The sequence below is a fragment of the Lactuca serriola genome, chromosome 1, assembly GCF_051521515.1.
Source record: "Lactuca serriola cultivar US96UC23 chromosome 1, Lser_US96UC23_V15, whole genome shotgun sequence".
In the NCBI taxonomy this organism is placed as follows: domain Eukaryota; kingdom Viridiplantae; phylum Streptophyta; class Magnoliopsida; order Asterales; family Asteraceae; genus Lactuca; species Lactuca serriola.
Window position 1 is genome coordinate 113,148,024 of NC_136408.1, and position 14,394 is coordinate 113,162,417.

The window sequence follows — 14,394 nt, forward strand, 5'->3', positions numbered from 1 at the left end:
TTGAAATATAAAACTAAGATGCATTTAGTAGATAGCTAAAAGGGATACCTAGTGGCAGAGCCAATGTCAAAGTAAATGTGTATCCCAGACCGATGAGTTTTGTTTCTCGGTTTTGTGTTGAAACCCAAACCCATTCGGAAGTTTAACTGGTTGATAACTGAGAAACTTGTGTTGCATAAATAATAGAGCTATAGGAGCTATGTTTCACATTATGGTCAGCATGGGACAATTTTAGAATTTTAAGAAACAAGTAAGGGGATATAGGATATAAACTAATAAAAAAAAACTTGACTCGTGAAACATCATAATATGGACATCCAAGTTAAAAGTTTAATGCTTTATCACTTAAACAGTTCAATACCTGTGTTTAATTTTCACAATATCATAATATAATATGTATACAATTTGTATAATGCTATATAAATTCCTTTTGTATAGCTATGAAAATAAATGATTAAACGAAGATTCAAACTTACAACCTCCAAAAAACGCCCTAACACGATAACCACATGAACCAACTACATCTTTTGCTATTATTTCACTAAACATATTTATATTATGTATATATACACTACAACAACAACAACAACAACAACAACAAAAGTCTTAAATTATATTTCATAAGCAACCACCAACACTACTTTCAATCAAAAAGACAATGCAAAATAAAACTATTTAAGTTTGATAAACCAAAACACTGATAGTGACCAGCATGAAAAGTTCAAGTGTTATCCATTAAGTAAAAATAGCATACTACCCAATAAGATCCCAACCTCACATAACCACATACCTAAGCAACATGTACCTATGCAAGACAAACATGGAAAATAACAACACACAAATGTCATCAACTTCTTAGTAAGCCAATGAGTTGTACAATGTCAAAGTGAAAATATATAAATTCTCCTAACGGATCAATCATTCGAATTATCAACATATATCAAGTTTTCAAGTTCACAAAGTGCATAACATTACAATCATTATATATCATTATAATATTGTACTACATATTTTTCTTTCTTTAATTCATCATTGTAATTACTTATTATCTTTCCTTGTTGTAATTATCAATAATAATAATTTAGCATACACTTGGGTTTCTACATCAATAACACCATGGGAATAAACTAGTTCAGTACTCTGTTGGTAGGCTGGGCTGATGCTCTAGGCCAGGCGTGACTCCCACCCAAAACATGGCCCCCTAGCTCACGGCGTTCACTGTAATGATGTTGTGAAATATAAGTATTTGACAGTGTCGTTAATAACAATGTGAAAATATGTTAATTGCTTAAAGAGGTACAATATCTGTCTTTTCATTAGATTAGAAGTTTGATCAAATATGCAAAAACTTTAAATTAGGACATGTTGTGTTAATGCCCCATATTGTAGTAATTCCTTTGTTAAATTTATTAAAATTCAAAGTACCAAGAGAAAAAAAAAAAAAAAAAAAAAGAAGATGAAGCTTACCATATTTTCATATATGTTAAAAAATTTCGTTCTTCAAGAAGACTAAGAATCTCTCAAGAACTTCTCATGAGATCTAAACCCAACCTTTGTATTTTTATCACATTGTCATTGCATGTTTCTTGAGATTCTTTCTTAATCAATTCAGTTTATCATTTCCATTCCTACCCAACTCCTTTTTTTATGAAACATCTTTCATGTTTTCAAACATTATTTTTCCAAATTGATCATTTCTGATATCATTTTAGCAACCAAGATTTGGTCATAATATAGTTACATGATTTAAGTTCTTTTGGTCATGCACATATTTAAGTCTTTAATATTTCTATATTCTATCACTTATTTTCTGTTACAAGTCATCTTTTGACGTCCCATGTCTATACTTTACCAATATCTCGTTAATAGATCTACACCACTACACTATGGCATGTTGCAACACACTAAGGCGACACCACCTGATCGCTGGTTTAAATTTCTATACGTACGTTGTTTACTTACTTTCCATGCAATTTTATTATACAAGGCATAGTTGACTGCAGATTTCTGACCCTAACTTACTTTCGGAGAGTATTATCTTCATAAAATAGTTACAGAAAATGCATATAAATCAATGTTGCTGCATAACCTTTAATTATTATGTATGATCTTTTTTTTAGTTAACAAGTTTGGGTATATATTAGACCTAGGTGATCTGATCTCTTAGCCCCAAGAAAAATATAAAATAAACACAAAGCCATACGTGTAAATATACAGAACGTCAGAAATCTATCTAGTGATATAAAGTAACTACTAGGCAAAGAAATCTTCAAGTATACACAATGTCAAATCAAGAAATGGCATATTGATAATCAAATGAACCGTTTGTCACTACACCAACCCATCTAGTGATATAATTTAACTGAATTTGCAGAGAGTAGATAAAGAAAACTAATGAAACCCAGTTTATATAATCTGTGCCCTTAATAGATATTTTTATAGTACAATAAAATGATTTTAATTCATTGAATCTTTGTTTCAAAGGTTAAAAGAATATTACAATTAAATCATAATTCAATCTAGAAACATATCTTGTCCACAAAAAAAGACGTCAACTTCCTATATGGTTTCATATCATATATAATATTTGCAATATAAAAAGAAAGATAAATCATACTGAATGTTTAGAATATATTATAAAGGACACACTTAAACTTGGCTTCATTTAGTATTCTTTTGGCTTTTATTTGTCAATTGAATTTCTTGTGCTCATAGATCTTCGTAATCTACTACTAGCTTCTAGTTCGCTTCAATGAAATCTTCCGACCATTAAAAGGTAATAAAAATAATAATAAATTAATAATATCTTATGTAAATGTACTTATTCTTTCTTTATTTTTTTAAATTAGTTTTTACTTAAACCTACTTAAACCTTAATTTAGTTAAGTATATATCTAGTGCATCCTATTAGAATTACAGTAAGTAGGAATATAGTTCAATAATGTCATTTGATGGTTAGAAACTTATCTGAAGTACCAGTTCAGTGAAAATAAAATATATAATGGTCAACATTGTGAACAAAAAAAATCATTATTAAGAAAGAACATACACGCGCTTTTGCACCAATGACAACAATTTATTTGGCTTGAAATTTTAACAATTAAAAAGCACAAAACTGCTAAGACAAAAACTAAGGGGAAAAAAAAGATAACAATTATTTTAAATAATTGTATGTGTATATTCAAATAAAGCAAAACCCTATTGCCGTTAAACAGAAGTATCATAGTTCTTATTAATACCAATTTCCATTGATTTTAAACAACTATGGACCATGTACAAGACCATGAGTTTCCTTACAAACTCCATTTCTTCATGATCCTAGTTACTTATGGGGTAACTTAAATCTTGTGTTTTAAAAAATGAAGATGAAAATTGTAGCCAGTTCTTATCACGCATGCAATCGCAGCTAAATTATCTTGTAAAACAGTGTATACAACATAGGAGTTAAAATTATGTACATCCTAATCCGATTAAAACAGAAAAAGAAAAAGCTATCTTCTGTTTTCTTACATGTGGGCGAATAATAACCAAATCAACGATATATGGGAAGAAATTGTAGTTATTTACAGGAAGAACTTGCTAATCAAACTTAAGAAAAAGTGATACAAAAGCATTCAAATAAACAGAGATGTGTGTGTGTGTGTGTGTGAGAGAGAGAGAGAGAGAGAGAGAGAGAGAGAGAGAGAGAGAGAGAGAGAGAGAGAGAGAGAGAGAGAGAGAGAGAAATTAGGTAAGATAAGAACATAATTGAGTTTAACAACTAGGAGACCCTGAATAGTGAATAGGAAAAACAAGATATCTAGCTGTATCAAATTAATTTAGCGAGGTAATGGTAATGATTAAATAAATATAATAATCATATATGGTCCTACACTCATTTGAATAATCAAAGTTAGCTCATCCACTAGATGTTTTAATTAGCGTCTAATAGCGTACAAAAGACATTTCTTCATCTATGTTAGTCTTGTCATTTAGATACACGTTTGGTAAAAACTATAATATCATAAAGAACTAAAGTAGTCTGTATTTGGCAATTACATGGTTTATTATTGATAAGCACACACGTTCCATGATTAGGAATTTTCCATAAAAATTTAAGGTGTTTACCATAAAGAATTTTCCTTAATTAACTTACCTTCATTTAATATCTACAAGATTTTGGCCAACTTCATACGCTTCTTTAGTCTCCATCCCTTGTGCATTTCTTAAAGTATCTCTTTCTATCTTGTTAATTGATTATAGAAAAGTGTATCTACCATGTTATGTTGATTAAGTAACCCTATATATTCCAATTAGAGGTGTTATAAACTACTTATCTAATTCATTGCATTAGCATACTTAAACCCCATATATATGGAAGGTTGAAGTAATCATAAATAAGCATTGTACTAGACTAAATTACAATTCTTGTACACGCATACTATGCAGTGCACACATGTGCAATGTAAGCCTTGTAAAATTATTATTCACTACTTATCCATGAAAAGAAAAGACATACTAATCTATGCGTATGGGAAAGTATTAGTAAAAGTCAGTGTAAACCTTTATATTTAATAATTTTATGGTAAAATAATACATGATATGGTTCTGTTATATATAATAATCGGATGAGAAGATTGTAAGAAAATGAAGATAAAAAACTTAACTTTTCCTTATAAGATCCTCCGGGAGATTAAATTACCTGCAGAAAGTAGCTCATTGATTCTAGCATTAAAAACATGGAAATTGGCAACCGTTATGTAGCTAATGATTATTTTAATTTGACAATTTGATTGCTAATCTAATAATTACATAGCTCCAGCTTGCACTGTCCTAGCTATATTTTCGATTCCCATAGTATTTTGGTCAATAACTAAAGAATAATGTGTTTTGAAAGGAAAACATGAGGGATAAAGTTGCATGGATTTGTGTTCATATAGAATCTTTTACGGACTTTGAGATTATATATTAAGTTAAAGGAGGTAATATTAAAACTTCAAGGTGGTAAATAAAGATCTTATGTAATTAACTTATTTCTTGTTTTTGTTTCAAGAATTAATTAAATGGTGTACTTCAACTAAACATATGTACATAAATCTTTAATTATGAATATACTCACTTCATGCTATGAGAATAGCACTATATATCTTAGTGAGTACATGGATCAATACATTATAGTCAATCTTTTGGACCAATGCAAATAGAGTAGATAGTAGGAAAGCATTAGTAGAGAAAGTTAGTGTAAAACTTTAGGTTTAAAAGTTGATTGTAAAACACATGATATGATTCTCTAAGCAAATCTAGTCAACTGTAAACAAAACAATTCAATTTTCATTAAGTAGATAGCTAATGATACTTTTAATTGGACAACTTGATTGTTAATCTAGCAAATACCAAGGTCCAAGTTCCGGCCATACAAGCTCTAATTTCTATTTATAATGATATTAATTATTGTAAATAACAAAAGAATAATTTGTTTCGGAAAGAGAAAAAGAACATCTATTGGGCATCGGCCAATAGAGAACAAGGTGCAAGAGAGTATTCAATTTAAATAGAACCTAAGACTTATAAATAAATAACAATATATACAGAGAGAGAGAATGAGAAAAGCTTATCCATTGAATATAAATAATACCCAAGTTGAACATTATTATATTTGTTAAAGCAGTAATATATTCAAGTCTAATAGATCATATAAGATTTACTTAGGGGAAAGATCAGAGGAGAGTAGGATATATATATACTCGATCTAATGAAAAGATAAAGCATTTACTTAATAATGCTTTATATAACCTAAAAGCAAATGAAGAAGACTAATTTATTGAGGAACTTTTTAGCACATATGAACTTTTGAATTTAATCGATATTCTTGCATGAATTTTGCTTCTGAAAATAAACAAAGATTGATCTTTTTAATGAAATCAAATATCAAAAGGCTATTAACATGATCATAACAATAATGATAATCAAGAAACTCCGTTTTTCCGTTACATAAAACGAGCAAGGTACAACAATTAACATCAAGATGAAGAACTAACAGTAAACATGGAATCAAAAAGAGAAGAAGAAATCCCTAGGTTGAAGAAAAAAAATCAGAAAATGAGGAGATTAATTATTGTACAAGATGGAGAATCATGATTGATGATCCAAGGAATTTATCTGACCTTTTTCCTTGAAGAATATTAAGCTTCGACTTGGTCAAACGTAGTCAGAAGGGTGGCCGGCTAGCCATGTTGCCAGACCAAACACCACCGTCCACCGGTAGCTGAACGTTAGGCATGTTAAGTGGTAAGTTAAAAAACGGCAAACCCATTGATGAGGGGTCCGGAAAAGGATGATTGACGCCACCATTCCCGTCTCCGCCGCCTCCATTCCCTCCTCCACTACTGGCAGCCGCTTCCTCTTCATCCAGTGGCAACCTTTCATACGCCACGTTTGTGAAAGATGCTGCTATCACAATCACCGGCCCAGAAGCGATCAGAGCTCCGACGACATTCCCACCAACAACCTGTCCTTGTCCACCCGCCAAGTATATAGTTAAGCTGGTCGCCCCCGGTGGTGCCGGAGGTGGCAAGAAGGAACCAGACAGCGAGAGTATCTCAAACCTGCCGTGGAGGGTGAGTACAGATCCGGCCGCTGCAGGTTGCCGAAGACTGACGTTGTTGACGGTGCCGCTGCCGCTTACTATACAAATACCACGTTGACGCTTCCTGGCATAATTCGCGATGGATTCAAAGACATCACATCCACTGTTTATCTCAAGGATGTGTGCACGGAGGGTATTTGCGCTCTCCCTAGTGATGATCACAGGTGGTTTGGGCTTGTTTTTTGAACCAGGGGGGCGACCCCGTGGCCGGCGCCCTACTATATCACCACTACCGCTGCCGGAGCCAGGAGTGTGTTGGTTGTTGTCATCTTCGGAATCAGGAGGGATTTGGAGGTGGAGGTCAGGGCGATGTTGCAGGTTTTGGAGGGAGAAAGGGGAAGTGGAGCTCAAGTCTAAATTGTTTGACATATTATAGGTATAGATCAGGAGGAGGAAACTAAAGGGGTGGGGGGAGAAACAAGAAGAAAGAGATGAAGAATAATAAAGTATGATGGTAATGGAGGAAATTTATGTTTAAAAAACAGAAAGATGGGGTATTTTTATGTGTGTGTGTGTGTGTGTGTGTGTGTGTGTGTGTGTGTGTGTGTGTGTGTGTGTGTGTGTGTGTGTGTGTGTGTGTGTGTGTGTGTGTGTGTGTGTGTGTGTGTGTGTGTGTGTGTGTGTGTGTGTGTGTGTGTGAGAGAGAGAGAGAGAGAGAGAGAGAGAGAGAGAGAGAGAGAGAGAGAGAGAGAGAGAGAGAGAGAGAGAGAGAGAGAGAGAGAGAGAGAGAGAGAGAGAGAGAGAGAGAGAGAGAGAGAGAGAGAGAGAGAGCAAATAGAAAACTAAGGGGTAAGGAAATGAGTGGAGAAAAACAAAGAAAAAAAGGTTGAATGGTACTTTTGGTTTGAACAGTATGGAATAGTTACACTGACCTATCTTTTGTTTTTAGGGTTTAAACTATTTTTTATTAGAATATTAAACTAATCTTTCAATTTGGTATTATTTGACTAATAATCCTTTGATTTTAATTCTTTTTAACGGGGAAGGATCTTTCTTAGATGGTGGAAACTACCAAGTTGCTAGAAACCACCCAACGCAATAAGTAACTCTAAATGTTTTGAAAATACTTGTTTAATGATGGTGATTCGAATATTTTTCGTTGACAAATTTTCAAAAATTGTGCCTATTGTTTCTAAAAATATCAAGTTTGATCATTCTAAATTTTTAATATGCATGATGACTTGTTTGGTTTGAAAAGATTTAGGGCATGTTCGGTATGGAGCGTTTGGAAACGTTTGAGAGTTTCTAGCTTCTAGCGTTTAACAAAACGTTCAACAGAAAGTCTCGTTTGACACTATAGGCTTTTAGTGTTTAGTTTAAAAAGAACGCTCCAAATCCAAATGCTACTTTACGTAACATTTAGCAAAACTCTACCCGCTATAAGCTACCCGCTACCCGTTAGAAGTTACCCGCTACCAACTACTTTTACCGAACACACCCTTAATAGATTGTCCATATTACAAAGAACTGTATTTTTTTCTGTTAATTATGAATATGTGTGATACATGGAAAAATCATATTTGAAATTTCACAAGAACCATTTATGAAGCTATCAACAAATAAACTCTATCCCAATCCCACCCACTCATAAAACCCAACATATTTTTCTTCGGTTGTTATTAGTACAAAAATGACCTATGGTAACCGTTTTTTTTTTTTTTAAATTGTGGCAATTTTGATTGTTAGCTTCATTAAAAGTCATTAATCAAATTTCAATAATATTTTAGTCACATGTTAATTAAAACTCATCACATAATGTGTAACATATACTTTACTAACCTTGTTTAATTATCTTATTACATATGATTGTTAGTTTAAAAAAATGAATATCATTAGATATTATGTTGTTTTAAACGTTTAAAGTAGATAGTTATAGTAAAATAGAATTGTAAGCGTTTAAAATTATTATTTTTCGGTATGGTTTTAAGCGTTGAGTTCTAACGAAATAGTTTTATAATATTTGAAGTTAAACTAAGTTTAGAATCATTTGGAAGGTATTGGAAGTGATAGAAAAGTCTTATGTAATTCCGATCAAAAAGTCAACAATCAGAATTAACGAAAGTATAACGTCTAAGTTGGAAATAAGTGAAACTGATTTTATTGGAAGATCTTTTCTATGATATTTTTATTGGAAGTTGTAAATTATCTCGTTAGAAACATATAGGCGAAAACCTCATCGACAACGGAGTTCTGAGTGAAAAGTTATGCATTTTAGTGTTTAGGGGTAAAACGGGTAGCCAAACCGGGTCAAACCTGACCCAACTCGGGTTTTCACCCATTGAAACACGATTTTGGGTCATTTTTCTGCCATTTCAGTTCCTCACATCCATATGGGAGATTTTCACCTACATGATCAATCTTGAACAAGTTTTGAAGATTAAATCAAGATTTTGAATGTTCTTGAAGTATCAAGTCCAGTAATCAAGGTATGAACTCTTAATTTTTGGATTAACCCTTGTAATTAGTGAGTCATTAAGAGATTAGGGTTTGATCAAAGTGGGTTTACCACTGATTTAATGAAATTAGGCATGAGTTTATGTTATTAACCTAGAAACTTAAACATAAATCAAGTAACTACATGTAAACTTGAGAATTAATCATATGGTTTAAGAGTAATTAGCGAAAATTAGTAATGAAACCCAATACTTGAATTAGAATAGATTACTAAAATATTCAGTGTTATCATTGTAAAATAAGAATTTGGTGATATTGATCGTGAGGTTTGATCATGTAAAGGGTAAAATGAAATCATAAAGGGTATAATTGTCCTGTTTTTGTAAAAATCACCAAAATTTGTAGAAAAATCGTATGGAGATGTGTTATATATCCCTGGAAACCTGAGAATGTATACTTTGATTTTTGTTTTAAAACCAAAATCTAATTCTTGACTTAAGATGGGTGAAAACAGCTATATGTTCAGTGCAGTAAGGTTGAATTTTGACAACTTTGGGACATTTTGACAGCTTTGGGATGCTGTTTTGTAAAATTCATAGTAAATTATAAAAAAATTATAAAAATGTGAGGTGAGTGGCATTAGAAAGATATAAGAGTCTATTTTGTTAATATTTAGAATTTATTAGTTATTTTGATATTTAAGAAGGGTAAAACAGATCTGCAAGTGACAGCTATGCAAAGAAGAAAAAAACTAAAATTTCTAAATTGAAAACAACATAACTTGAGAGTAGTTGAGTAATTGCTTATGGAATTTGAAATATAAACTCCAGGGGTATAATTGAAGGTTTTAGAGGCCCGAGGATGGTGTAATTTCATCAGAAAAAGTGGAATTTTATCGCAACATTCGGTTACAACACAGTGAGTTCACTATAGGGACAACTGTATGTTATGTGTTATATGTGCAATGTGCTTTGTTGTGTTAGTGATCCAAGTGGTCATTACTTGCTATTGGATTTTGATGCCTTTGGCCATGTAGAGCATGAATCGTATCACTTTGGTATTGGCTTTGTGTCTTTGGCCATGTAGAGCATGACTTGTATCACTTTGGTATTGGCTTCGGGCTAGGTATGGCTGAAAGCCTGTATATTCTAGCAACATGATAAAAAGAAATTTTGTTTTATGTGCCTTTTGGGCTGAAATTTATGATTTTTATGATCCTAAATTATTGTGTCTCATTGATTGTAATCCCTTGAATCTAACCGGTTATTGATTTGGAAAACCCTTCATTTGATACACATATAAGTCTTTGTTGTCCTTTGTTTCTTTTTGTTCCTTTCATATTGTTGCGTATATGGAATACCATTATATTGTATCTATTTTTGAACTCACAAAGCAATGCCCACTTATCCCTCTCAGTGTTTAACTATTTCAGGTGATAAGCATCCAGAGTAGACAGGCTTTGTTGGAGGACTTAAAGTAGTTGACACGACTACGTTTCTACTTTGTATACATATATGTGGATTGAATTCATGTGGTAAGTGTTTTCCGGTGATAATGTTAAAAGTGAAACCAATATTTGGATTGAATTCAATTTTTTTGGTCTCTAAATAGTTTCAATTTCCATATTTACTAAAATTTTCACTTTTTTTGCTCATACACAATTTCATCCATCGCTACCACCTACCAGAACTGCTACACATTCAACGTCGGCGCCGACACCACCATCTTACCCCAACACCACCTTCCTACCCTAAAGCGACATACCTTGAAGCTAGCATCTATTACGAGCTCTATTACCATTTGGCGTTGTTGCTCCTTCAAAACAACAACCAGAGCTTATTTGTGTGAATGTTTATGCCTCCATCCTTTTTCTTGAAGAGAATGGTCACTTTTTTGATTGTATTATTAGTTACTAAATCGATTGATTCCACCCTAACAACTTCTTCACTCCCTCCTTTTAACATCCTAAAATTTAAGACTAGGTTCTTAAATTTATAAAGTAAATAAATGAAAATGATTTATCAAGTCAAATTTTTAAGGAATAATCAAATTGTTAGTTGATATGAAGTTTAGAAAGTTAGAATTAAAAATAATAACATTTAAAGGGTTAAAGGGCCAAAAGTGTCAAGTTGGCAAAGTAAGTTGATTAAAGGGTTGACTCAATTAATGGAAGGGACCAGAAAAGTTATATAAAGGATGGGGAAGGACTTATTATGTTAAAACATAAGTAAAAGTTACAAATATTAAAGATTGGTGAGTTTTAAACAAAACAAGCGAACTTGGGGGACCAAATTGTAAATCTGGAGAAATAAGATGCATCCATTCCCTCATATGGAGAAAAACATATTTGAGCCTGTTACCACCTCCTCTAATGGCGATTTTGATCTCAAGGGCTTCTAGGGTTTCTTCCAAGTGAGTAATTAAACAACTGATCCAAAAAGAGAAGGAATCAATGCTTGAACGGTATAATTTCTCTTCATTTCAACCTAGAAATCGATTTTCTGAAGTGGGTAAACCTAATGTCGAAATTAGTATGATTCCTTGATTATGGTTTGGTTTTCTAACCTCCCTTGAGTTTTTTTGATGTTCCAAACTTCAATCCATTCAATGGGATGATTGGATTGAGGTTACGATCATCAAAAAAACTCAAAGTGAGGTTAGAAAACCAAACACTAATCAAGGAATCATACTAATTTTGACATTGGGGTTTACCCACATAACAAAATCGATTTCTAGGTTGAAATAAAGAGAAATTATACCTTTCAAGCCTTGATTCCTTCTCTTCTTTTCTTTGGTTGCTTAATTCCTCACTTGGAAGAAACCCTAGAATCCCTTGAGATCAAAATCACCATTAGAGGAGGTGGTAAGAGGCTCAAATATGTTTTTCTCCATATGAGGGAATGGATGAATCTTATTTCTCCATATTTACAATTTGGTCCCCCAAGTTTGCTTGTTTTGGTCAAAATTCACCAATCTTCAATATTTTTGATTTTAACTTATGTTTTGACATAATAAGTCCTTTCCCATTCTTTATATAAATTTTCTAGTCCCTTCCATTAAGTCAACCCTTTGATCAACTCACTTTCCCAAGTTGACACTTTTGGCTCTTTAACCTTTTAAAATGCTATTATTTTTACTTCTAACTTTCTAAGCTTCATATAAATTAATAATATGATTATTCCTTAACGATTTAACTTTATAAATCATTTTCATTTGCATCTGGGGACAACATGACGAAATCAATGGAGTCCATTGTAGTTGAAGTATTTGATGAATAAAGGAAGTTCATAGTCATGAATGGATACTTTTGAATGATTTGGATTCAAAAACATGATGGCTTGAATAATCTTTAGATGAATGTATGGAATATTGGCCATAAGGGCATTTTGGGAAATGTATTGATAATTGCATAATGAATCTCATATAATAAGTGAATGACATTCATGAGCATGAATTGACACTCTACCTATGATAATGAAACATAAACATGAAGGAATGTTAGAAAATATCTAGCTCCGGTGATTGTTATGACCCCAAGGCAATTTTGGAACATGGAATGGAATTAAGGATTCCATAGTAAGATTGGGCATTTCCAATAAGATTAATGGTGGTTTTACATGCTTGGCAACTTTCATATGAGTGTTCAATAAATTAGGAACAACCCTTGTGAGTTTTGAATGCTCAATTGAACAATTGGTTAAACCCTTCTTAAGGAATATAAGAACCAATATGTTCTTAAAACGAGTTTAATGAGCACTTAATGGATTAAGTGGGATGTTTTAGGGAGATAAAACACCTTCTAATCATGTGTGAGAACCTAAACAAATGGTACAAAGTGATCTGGTAAAGGGTATTTAAGAACTATGCAAAGTAAGGTGTTATTTTGAGAAAAATCGAGTTTTTTATGTGTGTAGACACGAAAAGACTGCATGTGGAAAAGAGGTTTAAGAACTATACAAAATCCAATATCGATTCAACGGTTTAGATTAAAACTCAGGTTTTTTTACCTTGTCTAGCCTAGGCGAAAAACTCTCGAGAAATTTTGAGTGGTGATGTTTTCGTTAATAAAATCAAATATTATATGACTTTATAAGAAAAGAGGTTTTCATTCTAACCATTAAAAAATAGCGTAACTATCCTAATGAAGCGTTTCAAAGTGATTTTCAGACATTATCCATTTACAGTTACAAACTTTTGCTTTGTAAAAGAGTCTATGTCACACCCCAAAACCAAGAACGACGGAAACGTTCTGGGGCGGAGGACGTCATGTAAAGTATCACAACATAGTAAATGTAAATAAGCAAACAACATCATCCATTGCATTAAATATATAATTTTAATACAAGCGTGTTCTGTACAGTTTTAGACACCAAAAATATAAGGTAAATCAAAATAATAATATGATGAGTCTTGAATGCGCTCCATCTCTTGAAAAGCTGGCATCGGTACCTGTCTACTGATGACCTGAGAATACAAGTTATTTTGAAAGATTTTATCAGCATTAAGCTGGTGAGTTCATAAGTATTTTAGTGTCGGTGTTTGTTATCAAAAACGTTTGAACGTGTCTCAAGTATAAGTTCGTGAAATGTATGTAAGTGTTTGTAAAAGTTTGAATCTCTCAGAAAAACCTATATTTTCTAATAAAGTAGACTTGTACCAAGGCTTAACTGTTTTGTATGTTCGTTTGTTGTAAAAGTGTGTAATTTCCCAAGTGCAAATATCTTTTAACAAAATATAGTTTGTACATTAAAGTTCAAGTGAGGTTATCACTAAAAATATGTAATGGGTAAATCATTGTAGTACTGTAGCTTAGTTTTATAGTAACTACTGCTGTACTAACTACCTTAAACCGGATTTATATTAAGGTAAAATGTGATAATTGCACCATGCTATCGACTGGTAACAACGACATACGAATGGTCGTAATAATGGAATGACGTTTGGCACCCGCAGACCTGCAGGTCCGGCTGTAGCTAGCAGCAAGGTGTAGGATAGTCAATCCAGTATAGATCTATACGCAAACTCACGCTCTCCCTCCAAGAGAATTCTGGCTACAACTCGGGCCATGACATTTAAGGCATGCTCCGATACAGTGGATCACAATTGTTAACGTATTCATGTAAGGGTAATGTTTCTCGTTCTAGTATAGTTGTATATGTTCTCTTCCTAGTATAGTTGTATATGTTCTCATAGTATAGTTGTATATGGACTCATGAATGAACTGACTCATTGATCTAGCAGTTGTAATAGTATGATCCTGTGTTACCCCGATGGTAACTTACTAATGGTGTGCCTAGTACGTATGAATATGGAAGTACTTTTATGTCTATATATGTATATTTGATATATAATTAATATTGAAACGACCTTCGGAT

At 32.6% G+C, this 14,394-nt stretch overlaps 1 protein-coding gene across 1 annotated transcript; it reads right to left on the minus strand.

Moving 5' to 3' along the window:
• Positions 1 to 999: 999 nt before the first annotated feature.
• Positions 1,000 to 7,175, minus strand: LOC145097496 (AT-hook motif nuclear-localized protein 23-like). The gene is made up of 2 exons (XM_079035067.1): positions 6,144 to 7,175; positions 1,000 to 1,218 (listed from the first exon to the last, which is right to left on the minus strand). Exon 1 carries the CDS (start codon positions 6,992 to 6,994, stop codon positions 6,188 to 6,190), a length of 807 nt encoding a protein of 268 aa, XP_078891193.1. The 5' UTR covers positions 6,995 to 7,175; the 3' UTR covers positions 1,000 to 1,218; positions 6,144 to 6,187.
• Positions 7,176 to 14,394: the final 7,219 nt, after the last annotated feature.

What these genes read in the sequence shown, in the direction of transcription:
- LOC145097496 (XM_079035067.1), bottom strand. Translation starts at nt 6,994, where the DNA reads ATGTCAAACAATTTAGACTTGAGCTCCACTTCCCCTTTCTCCCTCCAA.